Source organism: Drosophila elegans, unplaced genomic scaffold, assembly GCF_018152505.1.
Source record: "Drosophila elegans isolate 14027-0461.03 unplaced genomic scaffold, ASM1815250v1 contig_149, whole genome shotgun sequence".
NCBI lineage: Eukaryota > Metazoa > Arthropoda > Insecta > Diptera > Drosophilidae > Drosophila > Drosophila elegans.
In genome coordinates, this window is record NW_024545513.1 from 10,113,744 (window position 1) to 10,131,368 (window position 17,625).

At 40.2% G+C, this 17,625-nt stretch overlaps 2 protein-coding genes across 5 annotated transcripts; both read left to right on the forward strand.

The window, feature by feature from the left end:
* The first annotated feature begins 165 nt into the window (after positions 1-165).
* LOC108136457 (ADP-ribosylation factor-related protein 1) lies at positions 166-1,653 on the forward strand. The gene is made up of 3 exons (XM_017257643.2): positions 166-333; positions 411-663; positions 1,039-1,653. Exons 1-3 carry the CDS (start codon positions 241-243, stop codon positions 1,293-1,295), a joined length of 603 nt encoding a protein of 200 aa, XP_017113132.1. The 5' UTR covers positions 166-240; the 3' UTR covers positions 1,296-1,653.
* A 531-nt stretch (positions 1,654-2,184) lies between these two features.
* LOC108136455 (AP-1 complex subunit gamma-1) lies at positions 2,185-12,979 on the forward strand. Of its 4 annotated transcripts, XM_017257640.2 has the most exons (16): positions 3,326-3,603; positions 4,284-4,599; positions 4,666-4,727; positions 5,561-5,702; positions 5,767-5,955; positions 6,213-6,451; positions 7,079-7,155; positions 7,667-7,684; positions 8,581-8,837; positions 8,920-9,515; positions 9,601-9,739; positions 9,822-10,122; positions 10,194-10,736; positions 10,808-10,951; positions 11,356-11,463; positions 11,537-12,979. In XM_017257640.2, the coding sequence occupies exons 2-16, from the start codon at positions 4,583-4,585 to the stop codon at positions 11,648-11,650; spliced, it is 2,946 nt and encodes a 981-aa protein (XP_017113129.1). In that variant the 5' UTR covers positions 3,326-3,603; positions 4,284-4,582; the 3' UTR covers positions 11,651-12,979. The 4 variants fall into 4 exon arrangements, with proteins under 4 accessions (XP_017113126.1, XP_017113128.1, XP_017113129.1 ...); XM_017257637.2 differs by lacking the exons at positions 3,326-3,603; positions 4,284-4,599 and adding an exon at positions 2,185-2,459; XM_017257639.2 differs by lacking the exons at positions 3,326-3,603; positions 4,284-4,599; positions 7,667-7,684 and adding an exon at positions 2,186-2,459.
* Positions 12,980-17,625: the final 4,646 nt, after the last annotated feature.

Genomic DNA, 17,625 nt, shown 5'->3' on the forward strand with positions numbered 1-17,625 from the left:
GATTCTATTTTTATGTATTTATATTTAAATCAAATGACATGACAAGAATCTCAATTGTTGAAAAATGTTGTAAACTATTAGAGCTTTTAAAAATCTAGCTATTTTCCCGCTTAAAACTTTCTCCTCAGACCCATACGATACTATCGCCATCGCCATCGCACCGCACCTGGACTGCGAGGAGTGCCATCGCTAGCAGTGCAGTCAACAAAAATTAAAGTTTGTTATTTGGCCAAATTTAAAATGTACACATTGATGCACGGCTTTTACAAGTACATGACACAGAAGGACGACTACTGCGTGGTGATCCTGGGCCTGGACAATGCTGGCAAAACGGTATGGGGGCTGATTCAGCCGGAAGTGCAGAAGAAAACGAGTTCCAACCCAATTAACACACACCTGTGCCCACGTAGACTTACCTGGAGGCCGCCAAGACCACGTTCACCCGCAACTACAAGGGACTGAATCCCAGCAAGATCACGACCACAGTGGGCCTCAACATCGGCACCATCGACGTGCAGGGCGTGCGCCTCAACTTCTGGGACCTCGGTGGCCAGCAGGAGCTGCAATCGCTGTGGGACAAGTACTACCAGGAGTCCCACGGCGTCATCTACGTGATCGACTCCAACGACCGCGAGCGCATGGACGAGTCCAAGATGATCTTCGGTAATTGCACAAAAACCTCTGGGCAAAATTCCCTAGAAGAAACTTATAGTGAGGTTTAATCCTTTGAGTTAGATATTCTCATTGATCATCAAACTAAATGCAGGTTATCCTTGCTGTTTGTTAACTGGGGCATGATTTAAACTATTAAAATTATGGAAAATCTACTGTTTTAGTTAAAACATTAGTGAAAACAATTTCGGGATCTAAACGAATTAAAATTACATAGAGAAAGCACTTCAAAAGCCACAGTAGACTTTAAAACAACTAAAAAATATTTAATAATCATTCATACAAAGAAGATCTAGGTTAATATCTTTTAGAAAATCACAAGAGTTTAACTAAAGAAGATTAAATAATTGTTACGCCCTTTTCCAGATAAGATGATCAAGAACGAGCTGCTGTCCGGAGTGCCTTTGCTCATCCTGGCCAACAAGCAGGATCTGCCGGATGTGATGGGCGTGCGGGAGATCAAGCCCGTATTCCAGCAGGCAGGCGCCCTGATCGGGCGTCGAGATTGCCTCACCATTCCCGTGTCCGCCCTGCATGGCGAGGGGGTCGACGAGGGCATCAAGTGGCTGGTGGAGGCCATCAAGCGACATGCGGTGGTCAGGCCGCCGCGGGAAAACGATTAGAGCATTGCGAAAAAGACACGGGCTCATTGGCCCTCCACTGGCTTTAATTAGACTTGTATTTTTGTATCTTTAGGGCTTAGCACTACGCTTATTTGTAATTAGCCGGAGACGATTGTGAGATACCAAACATTGTACATTGTTGTAAACGCGGGTAAACAGCCTTGCAACGGCCTTAACTAGCTTTGTTCTCCGCACACCCATATCTTTCTGTCATGCCCAAAGCAGCTTATACTTGAGACAACCCAATTGTAATGCTACTTTTGACTTGACAGAAACATTACAGCATAGGACAGGGAATTACGAATAAAATTGTTATAATGGCGGAACCTGTACCGTTTAATAAAGTAAAAAAAAGCAACGATTTTCTAATTTTAAAAGCTATGCCTGGCAGGAAAACGTAATTTAAAAATCTGTAAATAGTTGGATTTTGTATATTTAACCCTTTCAAGAAATAAAGTATTTTTAAAAGCTACACAGGTGATAATAAAGTCATTAACTCTAGACTTCAAAAAGCTTTCGTATTTTTTTTATTTATATTTATTATTTTTTTTTTTTCAAAAGTGTAGGTATCTGAATGGCAGAACTAGGATCGAACTAGGGCTAAGGTTAATGGGTAACTACATATGTGGTGAGTGGGCGACTTGCGTACTACGAAATCGGGAGAGCTCCAGCTTTATCTAACAGCACTGCGCTCGATGGCGGTTGTCAATGGGGTTTTCGCTTATCCGAAGCACCGTAAAAAGAAACAACCAGCCGGGTTTGTGTTATTCGTGGGTCCGTTCGGTTCTCACGGCGCGGGGAGCATTACTATTATACCATTATCAGGCAATAGATAAGTGCGGCAGTGCCACCAAAAACAACACCTGGTGAGTGTTGAGTGGTGGCACTGGAATCGTCAGTCTTCCGCAGGAGTTTCCACCGCTCGGGCTGGAAATGATCTATAGCTAGAGCTACAGCTAGAGCTAGAGGGTCGGAAAAGCAGAGCGTTACCTGTGTTACCTGTTAACTATTAGTGTACATTAGATAAGGTCTATGTGGAGCACTCGGTGCTTATCGCTGCCATTCCCATTCCAGTCGGTTTAGTTTCGTGCGCCAGTGAGAAGCGACCATGTATCCGTATTACGAGCAGGACTGGAGCGTTCTGCCGCCGGAGAACAATCGCAGGTGAGATTGCATGCGTGGATCCGGATTCGGATTCAGATGGGGAACAAGATTCGCAAGTCAAGATCCCGTAAAGAATCTTTTGAATATGTCTTTCAAATATGACGTTATTGCGGCGCAGTGTGACCATTCGTCGTCGGTTTGTTTTGCTGATTTTTTTTGTTGTGTGGCTTAAAAAAAACGTTGAATCACCCCGTGGTTGCAAAAGCTAATTTTAATTGAATTTACGGTTTTCCTTACTTTATTTTCCTGCTTGATAAATGGTGTAATTAAAAAATCTTTGCCTGGGCAAGGTGAAAATTGATCATTGGTTAATTTTACAAAAGTCGTGATAACAAGTCTCTCTTAAAAATACCGATAAAAGTTATTTTCTCAGTACTCCCTTGTAAAAATACGCAAATAGACAAGATTAAATTAGAAATAAATTTAAATCAATATATTAAAAGGTATTTAAGTAATGCAATAATTATTATAACTTATTATATTTATAATTATATTAAAAGAAATTCCGGAAAAGTACAAGTCAATTTAAAAAGGAATTAAAACAAAAAAAAGCTTTAAAGTGTGCACCTGAAAAGGTGAAGCCTTAAAATAATGTTGTACCTAATACAGGATATTTGCAAGGCTAATAAAGTCTGTACCTAATTACGGTAAAAGAAATTGAGTTATTTGTTTACATAGGCAATATACTTAGCACTTACTGTTTGTACAGAAGTACAATTGTCTAGGTACTTTCTTGCACTGTTCAATGGCGCGTTTTCGCTGTTGGTCTTCATCACCGACACTTACTGTACCTAAAACGAACTAATGCCTTTTACGTGACGCGTTAGTACTTTTTCTCGAGCTGCTTGTAAATATCGCCCTCTCGCTCGCACCCACTACTACTGTTGCGCTCATCATCAACATATTCTCGACGAACATTTTTTTTTACTTGTTACGTTGATTTTGTGGCCATTGCGTTTAAATTGCGAGCAACCAGCACAAAAGTGACCGTGCGAATATGTGCTAAATCGTAAATGCAGTTTTAGGAAATAAATTAATTGAATTGCAGACACATTCCAGCCAGAAAAGCAAAGGTGGTGTGCGTGTACGTGTGTTGAAATTTTTTTGTCGCGTTGTAAAATTTCGCATTTGGAAGCTGACGCAGGTGGTTATAAATTATAAACGTAGCGCTAATGAACCGGATCTACCTGCCATTAAGCGAAAAGGCCAGTCGGAAAAGTCAAAAAGAGTGCCATAGATTTTCCTAGCGTTTTCTTGTTGGCCCTAAAGACGTGCATGTGTGTGTGGTGGTGCCTATAGGTGTGTGAGTGGGCCTTCCAGTAAATCGCATAAATTAGCTGGCGAAAAATCACATTGAAAACAAACGAGGAAAGCTCTAAAAAAAACCCTACGTGTTAAATATCTCTACATATAATATATAAAAGTGACGGTGTTCTATGATTTTTTAATGCAATCGATAAACCTATGCTATCGATGACGGCAGCTGTTTTTGGCCACTTACATGTTGGAGTGGAATTAATAAGTTGAAACGAGTAAACAAGTTGTATTTAGGATTAACTGTTTCTATTTTCCAATTGGGCACTGGAACCCTTTGTGCGTGTACATGTGCTTGTGTGTGCATTAATCATTTAATCAATTTGCATTGCAATCTGTTGTTACCTTGGCACAGAGATCATGTGTAGTTGTTTGAGCCAACTCACACATACGCACGCACACACGCACGCTTTTGAGATGCCAGTTTCATAACAACAGCGATCTACTTTATGTCAGCAGTAATTGTTACTGCTTTTATTTATCTATGTATTTAACTTTTTTCCCTATCAGTTTTTATAAAAAAAAGAGCAAGCGAGTGAGCGAGAGAGAGAGAGAGAGAGTGCAACAAAATAGCGGCCGGCAGTTAGTCCGTGTGTGTGTGTGTGTGTGTGGGAGTGTAAGTGTGTGGAAGATCTGCAGAGGAAAAACCGTTCGTTTCGCTAATTTGTGTTGTTGCCGCCGCCCAGCAACAAAAGAAAACACAAAAGCGCGTAGGCCGGCAAAAAAAAGGAAAACAAAAAATAAGAATCGAGCGCATAAAGAGCGAAAAAAGCTGCCACACAAGTGATTCAACGTTTCTCGCCGCCACAATGAACTCCGAGCATGGGTAGGATCCAAAACTGCAAGCCCCAAAACGTTATCCCCAGAATCTACATATAACTTTCTTCGACAGATTCAATCCAGCCTTCAATATGGCCACCATACGGCAAGCGTTCACAGAGGCGGTGGAGAGAGGTAAGCACAAAAAAAAGGTCATCGCACGATGGATACTGGCTATGGGGAACATTTTGGCTTACTGTGGGACCACTTATTAGATCAATCGAAGGAGTCATACAAGTCGACAAAACAATTTTAAAAGACCTTCCTTCACCTATCCTAAGGATTTCGAGATTTAAAATATATTGTAGTCTTCTTTTGGACACCTCTATAAGCGATTTTAAACCCTAAAGATTTCTGTGGTTTTCTAAATACCATAAAGATGTACGAAAATAACATGTTCTTTTGCCCATTTAAAAAAATTTACAAAATCCATTGAACATAGTTTTTAGGAAATGCTAATTCAATTAATTAAAACAATTATTTGCAATCCAATTATAGGTTATAGAAAAAGATACTGAAAGATACTAAGATAATTAGTATATTTCTATATCTAAATATCATATCAAAATATAATAATATCTTGTTATTATTATATCTTATTAGTTTATTGTGAAACCATTAATACCTTTTCTCAAAGCCAAACGAGTTATATTTATATTTGTTTGTTGATCAATGATCATTTGTTATTAGTTTCTAATGAAAACAATTTTTAAAACCGAAATGTATGTATATCAATAGCAACATAGACAGACAGACATTATAAGTTTAACAAGATTAGGAAATTAAATTTACAATTTCGTATAGCCAAGAATAGTTATAAGTAGCGCTTTTGAGTATTTATCAGGAAAGTAAGCATTTGTTATGCAGTAATTTTGTTGATTTAATGTAGCAATGATCAGGACCATCTAGGGTTAAAGGAGATCAACTTCCAGACAAACACCGATTAATTAACATTCGTTCGCCCACAGTCAGAATGCCTACGCCCACACGCCTGCGCGACCTCATCCGACAGATTCGCGCCGCCAGAACCGCCGCAGAGGAGCGGGCGGTGGTCAACAAAGAGTGCGCCTACATACGGAGCACGTTCCGCGAAGAGGACTCCGTCTGGCGGTGAGTCATAGTCCCCTGCTCAAGTCCCATTCCCATTCTAATGTTTGCCTTTTTGTGCCCACAGCTGTCGCAACATTGCCAAGCTGCTGTACATACACATGCTCGGCTATCCGGCTCACTTTGGCCAACTGGAGTGCCTTAAGCTGACGGCCAGCACGCGATTCACAGACAAGCGGATCGGCTACCTGGGCGCCATGCTGCTGCTGGACGAGCGGCAGGATGTCCACCTGCTCATCACCAACTGCTTGAAAAAGTATGATTCGCCATGAAAAGCTAGCAAAGTCATTGCACGTACTCCTTTACTAATGCTTAAACACCTTACTCGTAGAGCATAAACTAACAGAATACCTTAACTTAACTCATTGCTAATTAAGAAATTAAGAAGATAGGGCAAAACATGGACTATACTTATAAGAAAGAACAAAGAAACGGGTATTGTGTAACCAATGACTTGCTCCTCGGCGACTCTAAAGCTGTCAAATACTAATTTTTGTTTAATCTTGATTGCAGCGACTTGAACAGCTCGACGCAGTTCGTCGTGGGCCTGGCGCTGTGCACTCTGGGAGCGATCGCCTCCCCGGAAATGGCCCGGGATCTGGCCAGCGAGGTGGAGCGCCTCATGAAGTCCCCGAACACGTACATCCGCAAGAAGGCGACGCTGTGCGCCTTCCGCGTCATCCGCCGTGTGCCCGAGCTGATGGAGATCTTCTTGCCGGCCACGCGCTCTCTGCTCAGCGAGAAGAATCACGGTAAGTGATTTATATTTCCTATCAATTGGTTAAATCCTTACTTTTGTTTTTACCAACCAAAATTAAGAACTGGAAAAAACGTTACTTATCCACAAAAATATACTCAGTACTTAGTGATAATGTATTTGAGAAAGTTTAAATATTTTGAAAGGGTAAATTTGAATTAGCATAATTGAAAAGACAAAATTTTGAACTATTTGAAACAAATAATATCCACAAATATATTTATTATAATACTACAGTATTACTAATATATTTAAGAATGTTTTAATATTTTAAAAGGGTTATAAAGTATGAGTATTATATTTGAGCTTATCTTATAAGCTTGTGAATCATGTACTGAAAATAAGTGTTTATGGATAAATCTACAAAAACATTAACTAAAACAAAAATTAAACTATAAAACATTTAATTACAAGTGTATTTAAATTGAATGCAACATTGAAAAAACGTTGTGTTATAGAATTATTAGGTGAACTCGATTTAGCTAGCAAATAAGCTTTGATTTATGTATTCACAAACATACTTTAGTTTAAACTTAAACCCTGCAAATAAGAGCACAAACATTAGCTTGAGAACTCTTTCGAGACACGTAATCATAGTAATTTCGATCGATTTCTGTTGCAGGCATTTTGATCACTGGCGTAACGCTGATCACGGAGATGTGCGAGAACAGCTCGGACACGCTGATGCATTTCAAGAAGGTAAGTTGACGTGGCCAGCGGCGGGATCAGGTCATAGTCCTCGGAACCAGTTTGCGGCAGAGGCCTCCTCCTACTTCATCAACTGCCACTGCTGGCTGCTGCTCCTACTGACTGCATTTGGTTTTCCTCCTCATTAATGTGGCGCTCGAGTAAAACAAACGCCCCCAAAAACGCGGGTGCCAAGACTTTTGTGTATAATTATCGCGCCCCCCCCCCATTATATCTATAGACGTAGTCTCGATATACATTTACATATATATATTTTTTTATCCCGCTATCACCCATTTTGCCTATATATATATATAAATATATATATATATATATATATATATATAAATACGTATCTTTTTGTTTACTTTGCCGATTTTTACACACCCTCCCGCCACACCCTTTTTCGTTTCGATCAAACAACCTGTATGTATACTTACGATTTTTTAACGCTTGTTTGTTTTTGATCGTATTCGAATACCGCGCAAACACAAAATGAAATTTGTTGTAATTTGCTTGCCAGGATAGCGGAAATCGAGAGGTATGATTGTTGTGCCTAACTAGCAAATAAAACTGTAACGCCTTCTACCTACCTTATTATCCACCCACACCTATTGTATTATACGAATACCTATGTAAAAAGTATCATTTTGTAAGAGTTTCTGCCTGTTGCCTATGTATATGTCTCAACGCAGCGATAAATATATACTTTTTATGCAGTTCTGGGGTCAAAGTTAGTCATCTCATAGTTCGACTCTCAATTAAATAATCTGTCAGATTTATAATTACTCATCTTACATTTGATTAATTGCCAAATAGCTTGTACATGACTAATAAACATTTGTTTTTATCGGTCTTATGAAAAGGACTTTATGATGAACTTATAGCACTCATGGTTTATTTATCTTATCGGGCTAATTTGTTAAATAATTTCGCTATTTTAACTGAAAGTATCTAAAACGATTGTCAATATATAAATAAAACTTTCTATTAACTGAGATAATATTATGATGAAAATTAAACCTTATATTTATCCCTCGCTATACTGCTTATATATCTGTATCAATTTTGTGATCCATACAACCATTTCGCTTGCACAGACATATACATAATCAGTGGAAATTCATTTTTTTGGCCAAGAGTTTTCGATCTACATGCAATTTTTGGTAGGACTCTCCTCACACACGACCTGTACATATAGAGTTTTTGTAGATGGCCTTTTGAGCTATAGTTATTCTTCGTTTCATTTGCACACTTCCAGTCCTTACAGTCTTTTTGTCTTTTACACAACACACACCAATAATGCACAACACTTGTTATACGCTCACTGTCACTGTCACACACGATTTTCCGTATTTTCCGTATTTCCCGCATAAAGTAATGACTGTAAATTGTATATTGATATGTGATGTCTTGTGGTGTACAAATAACCAACAGATTGTGCCGAATCTGGTGCGCATCCTGAAGAACCTCATCCTGGGCGGCTATTCGCCGGAGCACGATGTCAGCGGTGTGAGCGATCCCTTCCTGCAGGTGAAGATCCTGCGACTGCTGCGCATCCTGGGCCACAACGATCCCGATGCCTCCGAGGCGATGAACGACATCCTGGCCCAGGTGGCCACCAACACGGAGACGAGCAAGAATGTCGGCAATACGATCCTCTACGAGACGGTGCTCTCCATCATGGACATACGGTTAGTTTAGTTGCTCGCATATTTCATTTAAGTGTGTGTTCTTACTAATAAGATTGCTTCACACACACTCACACACATACAGTTCGGAGGGTGGACTTCGCGTTTTGGCCGTCAATATCCTGGGCCGATTCCTGCTCAATTCGGACAAGAACATACGCTATGTGGCGCTGAACACACTGCTGCGAACGGTGCACGCGGATACGTCAGCGGTGCAGCGGCATCGCACCACCATTCTGGAGTGCCTCAAGGATCCGGACGTCTCGATTCGCCGCCGTGCAATGGAGCTATCGTTTGCGCTGATCAATGCACAAAATATACGTACAATGACCAAGGAGCTGTTGCTGTTCCTCGAGAAGGCGGACGCCGAATTCAAGGCGCAGTGCAGCTCGGGCATGATCCTAGCGGCCGAACGCTATTCGCCGACCACGCGTTGGCATTTGGACACCCAGCTGAGTGTGCTGATTGCGGCCGGTAACTATGTGCGCGACGATGTCGTCTCCTCCACCATCCAGCTGGTGTCCAGCAGTCCCGTCCCGGAGCAGACGTACATCACGAACCGTTTCTGGGAGTCGCTGCAGGTGGCCAATCACTGCGAGGACAAGCAACCGCTGCTGCAGGTTGCCGTCTGGGCCATAGGCGAGTACGGTGATCTCTTCATGTACGGCGCCAATGAGGATGGTGAGTCGAGTCCCTAACCGAATCATCTGCATCTGGATGATTAACTAAAACCAATCAATTCATTTGGATCTCCACTCGTTTGCAGAGTTTGAACGGCCCACTGAGAGCGATCTGATCGCTGTGTATCATAAGTTTCTAACCTCTGCTCAAGTCTCGACCACAAGCAAGCAATACGCTCTGGTCTCCCTAGCCAAGCTAAGCACGCGTCTGCAACAGTGCGTGGAGTAAGTACTCGAATGCCATGGCCATCCCTCCCATTGATGATCCCTTAACTAAGTCAATAATATCTTTGGTTTTTAATCACAGGGAAATCCAGGCTCTGATCACGTCCTTTGGCAGCCATCTGAATGTGGATCTGCAGCAGCGCGGTGTGGAGTTCACGCAGCTCTTTGGCCATTACAAGCACCTGCGTCCGCCGCTGCTGGAGAAGATGCCGGCGATGCAGATCAGCAGGATAAGCTCGCAGAACGGCGAGAGCGGCGGTGGCTCCTTCGACGACAACAGTCCCGATGTCATTGAGAATGGCGTCGAGGGAGGCGGCGGTGGCGGCGGTGGTGGCGGACACTCACTTATCGAAAGCAATATGAACACGTTGGGCGACAATACAGTGGGTTGCCATAAGCCATTCTAACCATTCAAATAGATTTAACAATAGATTGCACTCTCAATCTCTTACAGAACATTCTGCTCGATCTGCTGGGCAGCACGGATCTGTCGGCGGGCGGCGCTGGCGATTTGGTGGCGGCCACCGATCTCTCGAATGCCGTTCATAAAAAGAACTCACGCAATGCCAACGATGTGGCGGCGCCAGTTTCCAATAATCAGGATCTGTTGGATTTGCTCGACTTGGATTTGTCGACGCCCACGTCCACGACGACGGGAGCGCCGGCGGGCGGTGGAGGAGGAGTGGGTGGTGGTGGTGGTGGTGGCATTGGCATCCTAGCCCTGGCCGGCGATAATAACCAGAGCAGTGCGGCGAACATGAACAATATGCTGGGTGGCCTGGATTTGGGCGGCTTTGGCTCTGGTCTGGATGGTTCGGCCAGCATACCCACGAACGGCAACGATCTGGCCAGCATGCTGGTCGGATTGGGTGGAGCATCGGCTGCATCGGCGGCACTGACGGCTCCAGCTGCCGCTGGCAACCTCATCGATGGCGGCCATGCCGGCAGTCTGCTGGGCGATCTGAATCCCACGGTTGCCTCCAACAACATAGTAGTGGTGAGTGCACCCACACAACACCTCCTCTCGTTCTCCGTTTTGCTAATCTTCACTGTTTCTCTGTTTTGTAGCCTCCACAGGGTCCCAGGCTGACGGCGCTGGACAAGGATGGTTTGCTGGTGCAACTGGTTTCGGTCAGGGGCAACGACTGCATGCGCATCTATATGACGACCACGAATAGCTCAGCCAATACCCTGGAGCAGTACTTGCTGAAGGTGCGATGGTGTTCATTGAGTTTCAAATGTGATGTAGATTTTATCAGTATAGATATTCAGAAAGGTTGTTTAATGATTCTTGGTATTTACTGCATTGATAAGTCAAACTTTGTTGATATATCATGAATAGCATCTACATGTATAGGTGCTACAAAAGAGTTAGTTAGATATTAATTTAGTTTGGCTTGAAACTAATTCTTAAATGCAAATTACTGTATTAAAATAATATTAGATTTTGCAGATGAAATTCAGTGTATTGATAGCCAATGTAATCAAGATTGTAAAAGTTAGATTTAAATATTTATGTTTATTTATTGTAGGCGTGTTTGAGCAAGAATGAGGACACTTAATATATGTTTAATTGTGTGTTAATATTTATGTAATATATTTATGTTTCCTTTCAGGCGGCGGTGCAGAGGAGTTTCCAGCTGCAGATGCTGACGCCATCCGGTTCGGTGCTGCCGCCGGGTGGAGTGATCACTCAGGAGATGCGCGTGGTGGCCACGTCAAATGTGAGTATACCCCTGGGCTATCTGCTTCCCAAGTCCAAGCCCACTAACTAATTGCACCACCTTACTTTATTAGGCGACGCTGCGGATGCGACTGCGAATCCAGTATGTGCTGGATGGCCAACAACAAGTGGAGCAGACGGAGGTCAGCGGATTCCCCGAGCAGCAGCCTTCGGCAGCAGAAGAGTAGAACTGCAACTGTATTAAAGCGAAACCAGATTAGCCTATTATCGGAAATAATTCAACACGGGCAACTTGCGCAGCAGCATCAGCAACAACAACAACAACACTAAAACACACTGTGGTTGTCACACATTTATTGTAAAATAAGTTATCACACACACAGAGTAAAACACAGAGACACACACCCACGCAATTGCATCTAGATCAGAGCATATTCCAGATCGTCTGAGCCTAACAGACTGTTTTTTAATCGGAATAGTCGGCAGCAAAGAAAATAATGGGAATCCGTTTTCCACCAAGCAGTTAACTTATATATTTTTTTCTAATTTATATCTAAACATATATATATATATAAACACACACACACAACTTGTCAAATCAAAATCTTTATTATTAATTAATTTTCTCATTTTAAATGGTGTGTAAACTTTTGTGTGTAAAAGACAACTTTCAGTTTTAATTTAAGACAATAAAAGTCAATACCCATATACCCATACAAAATGGCAACTAACAAAAGCAAAAAAAGAAACAACAGAAATGTATTAAAACCGATTGTGAAATTATGTAGCAAAAGCATTTAAAAAGCTTAGAATTTTAACAAAGGAAATGGAAATGGAAATGGAGCGAGTAGAACGATGTTTGTTGCCATTTCAATCAGTTTATTTGTTATTTCTATATGTAATGAATGTTTGTTTTCCCCCTGAATCCTAAGTCCTGAGTCCTATTGATCGGTTCCGGCTTCGGTTGGATCCCTCTGATATTCCCCTTTTATTTACCCCGCTAAACGCATTCATATTATATACATATATATACGAAACACACCGAAACAAAACACAAAACAACACAACACACGACCACGCGGATATATATTATATTATGTATTGTTATTTCCTGTGCGCACGTACTTAAAGCGGAGAATCAGCAGCAACCAGAGAAAGTCTAAAAATAAAAAACACAAACCAGATAGCACTGTGGAAAACTAGATAATATCTATGATAAATATAATTGTAACGGAGGAGGACGCAGCTTAGAACTATATACATTAACTGATTAGTTGCCGTCGCCGAGGACGATATGATGAGGATGATGAAGGATGATGCATCGAGAAGCAAAGAAAATCCATTAACTATTATTATTATTATTATTATGATTATAAATGAATTACGCAGCTGTATGAGAAAGAAAGAGAGAGAGAGAGATAAGAAAATAATAACATTAACATATTGTACAATATATTATTATTTTTGTATTATTATCATTTCCTTTTATATCTACTTATATTCCACAAACCTTTTGAGCCGAAATAAACAAACAATTTCGTTTTATCGAAGGACAACATGATCGTGATCGTGTATTGGAAAAATAATGGTTTTCAAAAAGGGTTTTTCACCCTATTTTAGTCCACACCAAATATACTTTTTGACTTAATCATTTCTAAAATAGCTTATGATAGATTGGCTTTCTTGGGAAGTAAAATAGTATAATCATATATCCGTAGTTCGAAATATGTATATGTATATATTTGACTTCATAACTCCTTTGGTAAGCTACATAAAACTTATTGTTTTCCAAAAGTTCACCAATGCCCATTTGGTGTTTTCGTGTGCGTAATCAAAAATCGATTTTGATTCCCTTAATCATATTAGGAATAAACTACAGAGATTTGTCACAAACGAAGATTATGGGAATTACCAACTTCTGCTTCCCTCAAAAGTAGACAATGGAAGGCAGCACCTTCCCGCTGCGAAAATTGCGTCAATACACGTGACTGAACCAAATCACAGAACTGACAGGCATTCTGTTCCCTAAACTCTCCGTCATCCTGCAATCGTAATCCTAATCCTCGACGAATCTCCGCTAACAAGTGAAGGCGAATAATGGAAATCATCATGGATAAAGCTCGGAATCAAGATGTCTCACGGCTGTCAGCTGAGCCTGATGTTTCCTTCCATTCTCATTCTGAATGTCCTTGCAGCTTAGTGATGGCAATTTATCGTTTTTACTTCGATTGTGGCTTCTTGGCACACAATATCAAGGGTTGATTAGCCTTCTTTATACGTCTTTAAATTATAACGCCTTACATAGAATGCAAAATTTGGACATAAAGTTCATTTTTCAAAATAGAACCGTCAGCTGCACAAAACTTTCACTTCTATCGCTTTGCATATATTTTGGCCAAATTACAACAGAAAGACTCTCAAGAATGTGTTTTTTTTTTATAGATTCAATCAACCATTAAAATCACATTTAGGAATCGGTTGTTGCATTAAATCCCTTGAAAATAATTATCAAAAATGTGAATGCCATACATTGTTGAATTATTAATTAATTAATTATTAATGCAATTAATAGCCATGCACTGAATGTAAATGTAATGAGAATTACTACAAAATGTAATGCAAAGTCGTTACATGAATTAAACTATTTTTATTTCATGCAAAGAACCATATTTATTCTTTATCAGTTATCCATTATGTTAATTAAATTAATTACTCTGAATTTTCAAATATCTAATAGATTTACATTATCCCTTCTTTATAGCCTTTTCTAGATCCTTTGATAGGCTTAGACATTTTTTGGCATCACTGCTGCAGCTGTCGAACAGTAATGTTGTTGTTGTGGGCTCTTTTCCATTCCCCACTCTCTTCCTCTGTTATTCCTTTCTCTCATTTTAGCGATGCTCCTTTGGGTGTTGTTGGTCTCTTCTCTTCAACTGGCGCACTCTCCTCTCGTGACGTATTGTAACCTTTGGAGGTTAAATGTGAGCAGCGGAACCCGCGAATTGTGCCACGCCAAAAAGGGGCGAGTTGGAGATGGGGGCGAGGCGCCGACGCATTGGCTTTGGCAGGAACACGGGATATAAGGATATAAGGTATCAGGACATGGTCGTGGACATATCCATTGCGCTCTTCCGTTGGCCGTTATCCTTGCAGCCAACTCGAACGTGTTGCGTTCGTCTTGCAACCTGTTCGTTACTCTCTCTTCCTGCCATCCGCTCCCTCCCAATCAACTCCTCCCACTCGCACTTCCACGTGGGTGTGCTTCGGCCATAAAAAGCATCTGTGTATGTGTATGTGTGTGGGCTATATCTCCGTATCAAAATCAAACTGATTCAGCATCTCCATCAGTATTAGTATCAGTAGCAGCTCTGCCGACGTCGCTGCCCCTACAAATAAAGTGAAGCCTCCCTTTCGCTTAAACTACATTCTAGAGTAAGAAAAACATTTTTTAATTATTTCTTTGGCAGAAGTTAAGAAAGCATTTTGTAATCAATATGTTAAGTTAAAAAAAAGTTTTTCCTCATTTTAAATATAATATTGCAAGTTGAAAAATATTTGATGTTTTCAGTTTTTTTTTTTCCATGACCACAATCTAACTTTTAAAGTTTTATTGCTAGTTCAAATATGGGTGGTTGAACTGTACATACACTGGATGCCCAAAAAGGGGGAATTTGTGGGGCTAGTGAAGCTATGGAGCCGCCTGTCGCTGCAATGATTGAGATTAGTTTCCATTTCTTAATTGAAAAGTTGCTCTAATCTTTTGATATTTGTGGAAATTTGCCACAGAAATTTATCAATTTTCCGGCCCAGCCTTGACCGCCTTGGCGCCCACTTCGCCGCCCGTCTCCGCCCGTCTTCGGCCAACCCCCCTTCTCCCAACTACAGTTGCCCTCCTCCCCGCTAAACTGCCTTGAACAGAAATCGCCCTTTGGGCTGCTGTCGCTGCACTGGAAAAACAATTGCGGCCAATGGGTGGTGAATCTGATGCCAATTAAGAAAAAGGTAAACTGCCAGAGGAAGGCAAAGTTTTAAATATCCTTTCATGACAAGTTCTGCTGATAATATAATGAGGACATTTCGCGCACACTTAAATTCAACGACAAAGTTTGTTTGGCACTTAACATGGCAAAAATGAAATATGTATGCCTGAATTATTTGTAATTAGCATCCCTTGATGCTTTATCTGTGGACTTGTCTCGTTGTACAAAACTTTATGGTAAGCTTTGGTATGACATCATTCATAGATTTAAATTATATTTAAATTAAAATGATAGTGTTGGCTTGGAAATAACAATTGCTGGTGGTTTTGAAATTTTCAAAATTATATAATTAAGCTGCCTTCAAATGGGACGTAAAATATAGTATTCCGATCTATTTATGTATATTCAAACAAGTTTTGATAACTTTTAAAAATCTTTGAATATATCTGGAACATAATTGAACATCAGATGCAGAAGATGGGATGTTTTTTTTTTAGATTCTCAAACCAGAAGGCATGTTGATTCGCAGTGTACGATTGTTAGCTGCTGCTGTTGTAGTTGTTTTATTCCCTTGGCCAATCTCCTCGTCCCCCAAACATCCCGTTCCACTCCCTTTGCCCGCTGGCTCTTTTGGTTGGAAAGGAAAAAAGTAATTTTGTGCAACGATGCGACGACCCTTGGCCAAAAAAAAAAAAAAAAGACACAAAACAGAAAAAGAAAAACAACAGCGGGAACAACAACAAAATTGTAATGAGAAACCTTTTATGGCTCGAACACATGCTCGCTTTTCCACCCACCCCGCCCACTATTCACCTCCCCCAACCATCCAAAAAGTCAAGTTATCTCTTCTGTTCTCTTCTCGTTTGCCTTTTAGTCGTAGTCTAATTTTATTTGGTTTGCTTTGCGCTTCATCTGCTTCTCCATCTCCTTCATCTTCGTCCACTTCTTTCTTTTGTCTACTTAGAATTAATAATTTTTGTTGTTTTTACTTCTTTTTTTCATCTTCATCGTGTTGTAATACAATATGTTTGTAGGTACTCTATATATGTACAGCTGGGGTCAAAATATTAGTAGTAGGTGCTTAGGAAACCAATTTTCGTTACAAGTGGTAACAAAGTTGAAAAAAGGTTTTAGAAAAGCATGTTTCCCTTTTTTTTTGTAAGTACTTAATATTTTTTGACAATTCTCAAAAATTTGACCTTTATATTATAATTTTGTTACATTTATGAGTAAGTAGAAAAAATTTAGAAAACTGCTTTTTAATTTGTATGAATATTTCAGTTTGAGCTTTGCCCTGATTGAAAATCAAAGACCTTTTATTTTATAAATGTTTTCGAAATTTGATTTGTTTAATTTTTCAAAGGCCCACTTCTATTATTTTGACAACAACTGTAGTTGTTTTTTTTGCGTTTTTTTTTTGCTTGTTTGGTAATTTATATTACAAAATAAAAATCAAAAAGCTAAACGGGGTGGGGTCGCGTTTGGGGTTAAGGATGGGTGGGAGTTTGACGCACGGCTAAGGGTTAAGGGGAACAGAGGTGGAATTTGGCAAATGATTTGGATTTGGCAGGTGTGCCCTCTCTTTTTTCTCCTCTCTCCCACTCTCCCGCCGAATTTCTTTTGTGTTTGTTTGTTTGGGTGTGTGTCTTTTGGGGCGTGGGCGTGAGTGTGGGCGTGTCCATTGGGAGCATTGGAGCATCTTTATCGAAATAACATTGTAATTGCTTTTTGATAAATGAAGCACGCGCTGCACAACTGACAGCCGAACAACAAAAGCAACAAGAGGCAACAACTAAAACAAACAGAGAGCGGGAGTGAAATGTATAGATACCGCACTAGAATTACCCTCTCTTTTTATTTTCGCTAAGATCAAAAGCAGTTGGAAATTCAATTCCTAATTGGGAACAAGTGGGTTCCAAGTGGACTCGGAGCTGGGATTGCCTTACACTGGAGTTAAATTTCAAATATTTCAAAACAATCGATTTCGAATCTTAAATATTTTATAAGAAGTATCTTAATAACTATTTGTTAACATTAAAAATTTATCTTTGTCTTAGCTAAAACATTATACATAAGTATTTTAATTGGCAGTTTTTTATTCCAAATAATTTAGGTTAAGTTTAAAATTAGATAATAAATTGGGAATATGATATTTATTCTTGAAAATCTGTGTTTTCAACTAAAACTTGTATCAGGCATAAAATTAAGTAAAAAAAAACGTA

Coding starts and splice junctions, on each gene's coding strand:
- LOC108136457 (XM_017257643.2), top strand. CDS start 241: ATGTACACATTGATGCACGGCTTTTACAAGTACATGACACAGAAGGAC. Junction 334..410: donor TGGACAATGCTGGCAAAACG/GTATGGGGGCTG, acceptor GTGCCCACGTAG/ACTTACCTGGAGGCCGCCAA. Junction 664..1,038: donor CGAGTCCAAGATGATCTTCG/GTAATTGCACAA, acceptor GCCCTTTTCCAG/ATAAGATGATCAAGAACGAG.
- LOC108136455 (XM_017257637.2), top strand. CDS start 2,404: ATGTATCCGTATTACGAGCAGGACTGGAGCGTTCTGCCGCCGGAGAAC. Junction 4,728..5,560: donor CACAGAGGCGGTGGAGAGAG/GTAAGCACAAAA, acceptor GTTCGCCCACAG/TCAGAATGCCTACGCCCACA. Junction 10,123..10,193: donor ACACGTTGGGCGACAATACA/GTGGGTTGCCAT, acceptor AATCTCTTACAG/AACATTCTGCTCGATCTGCT.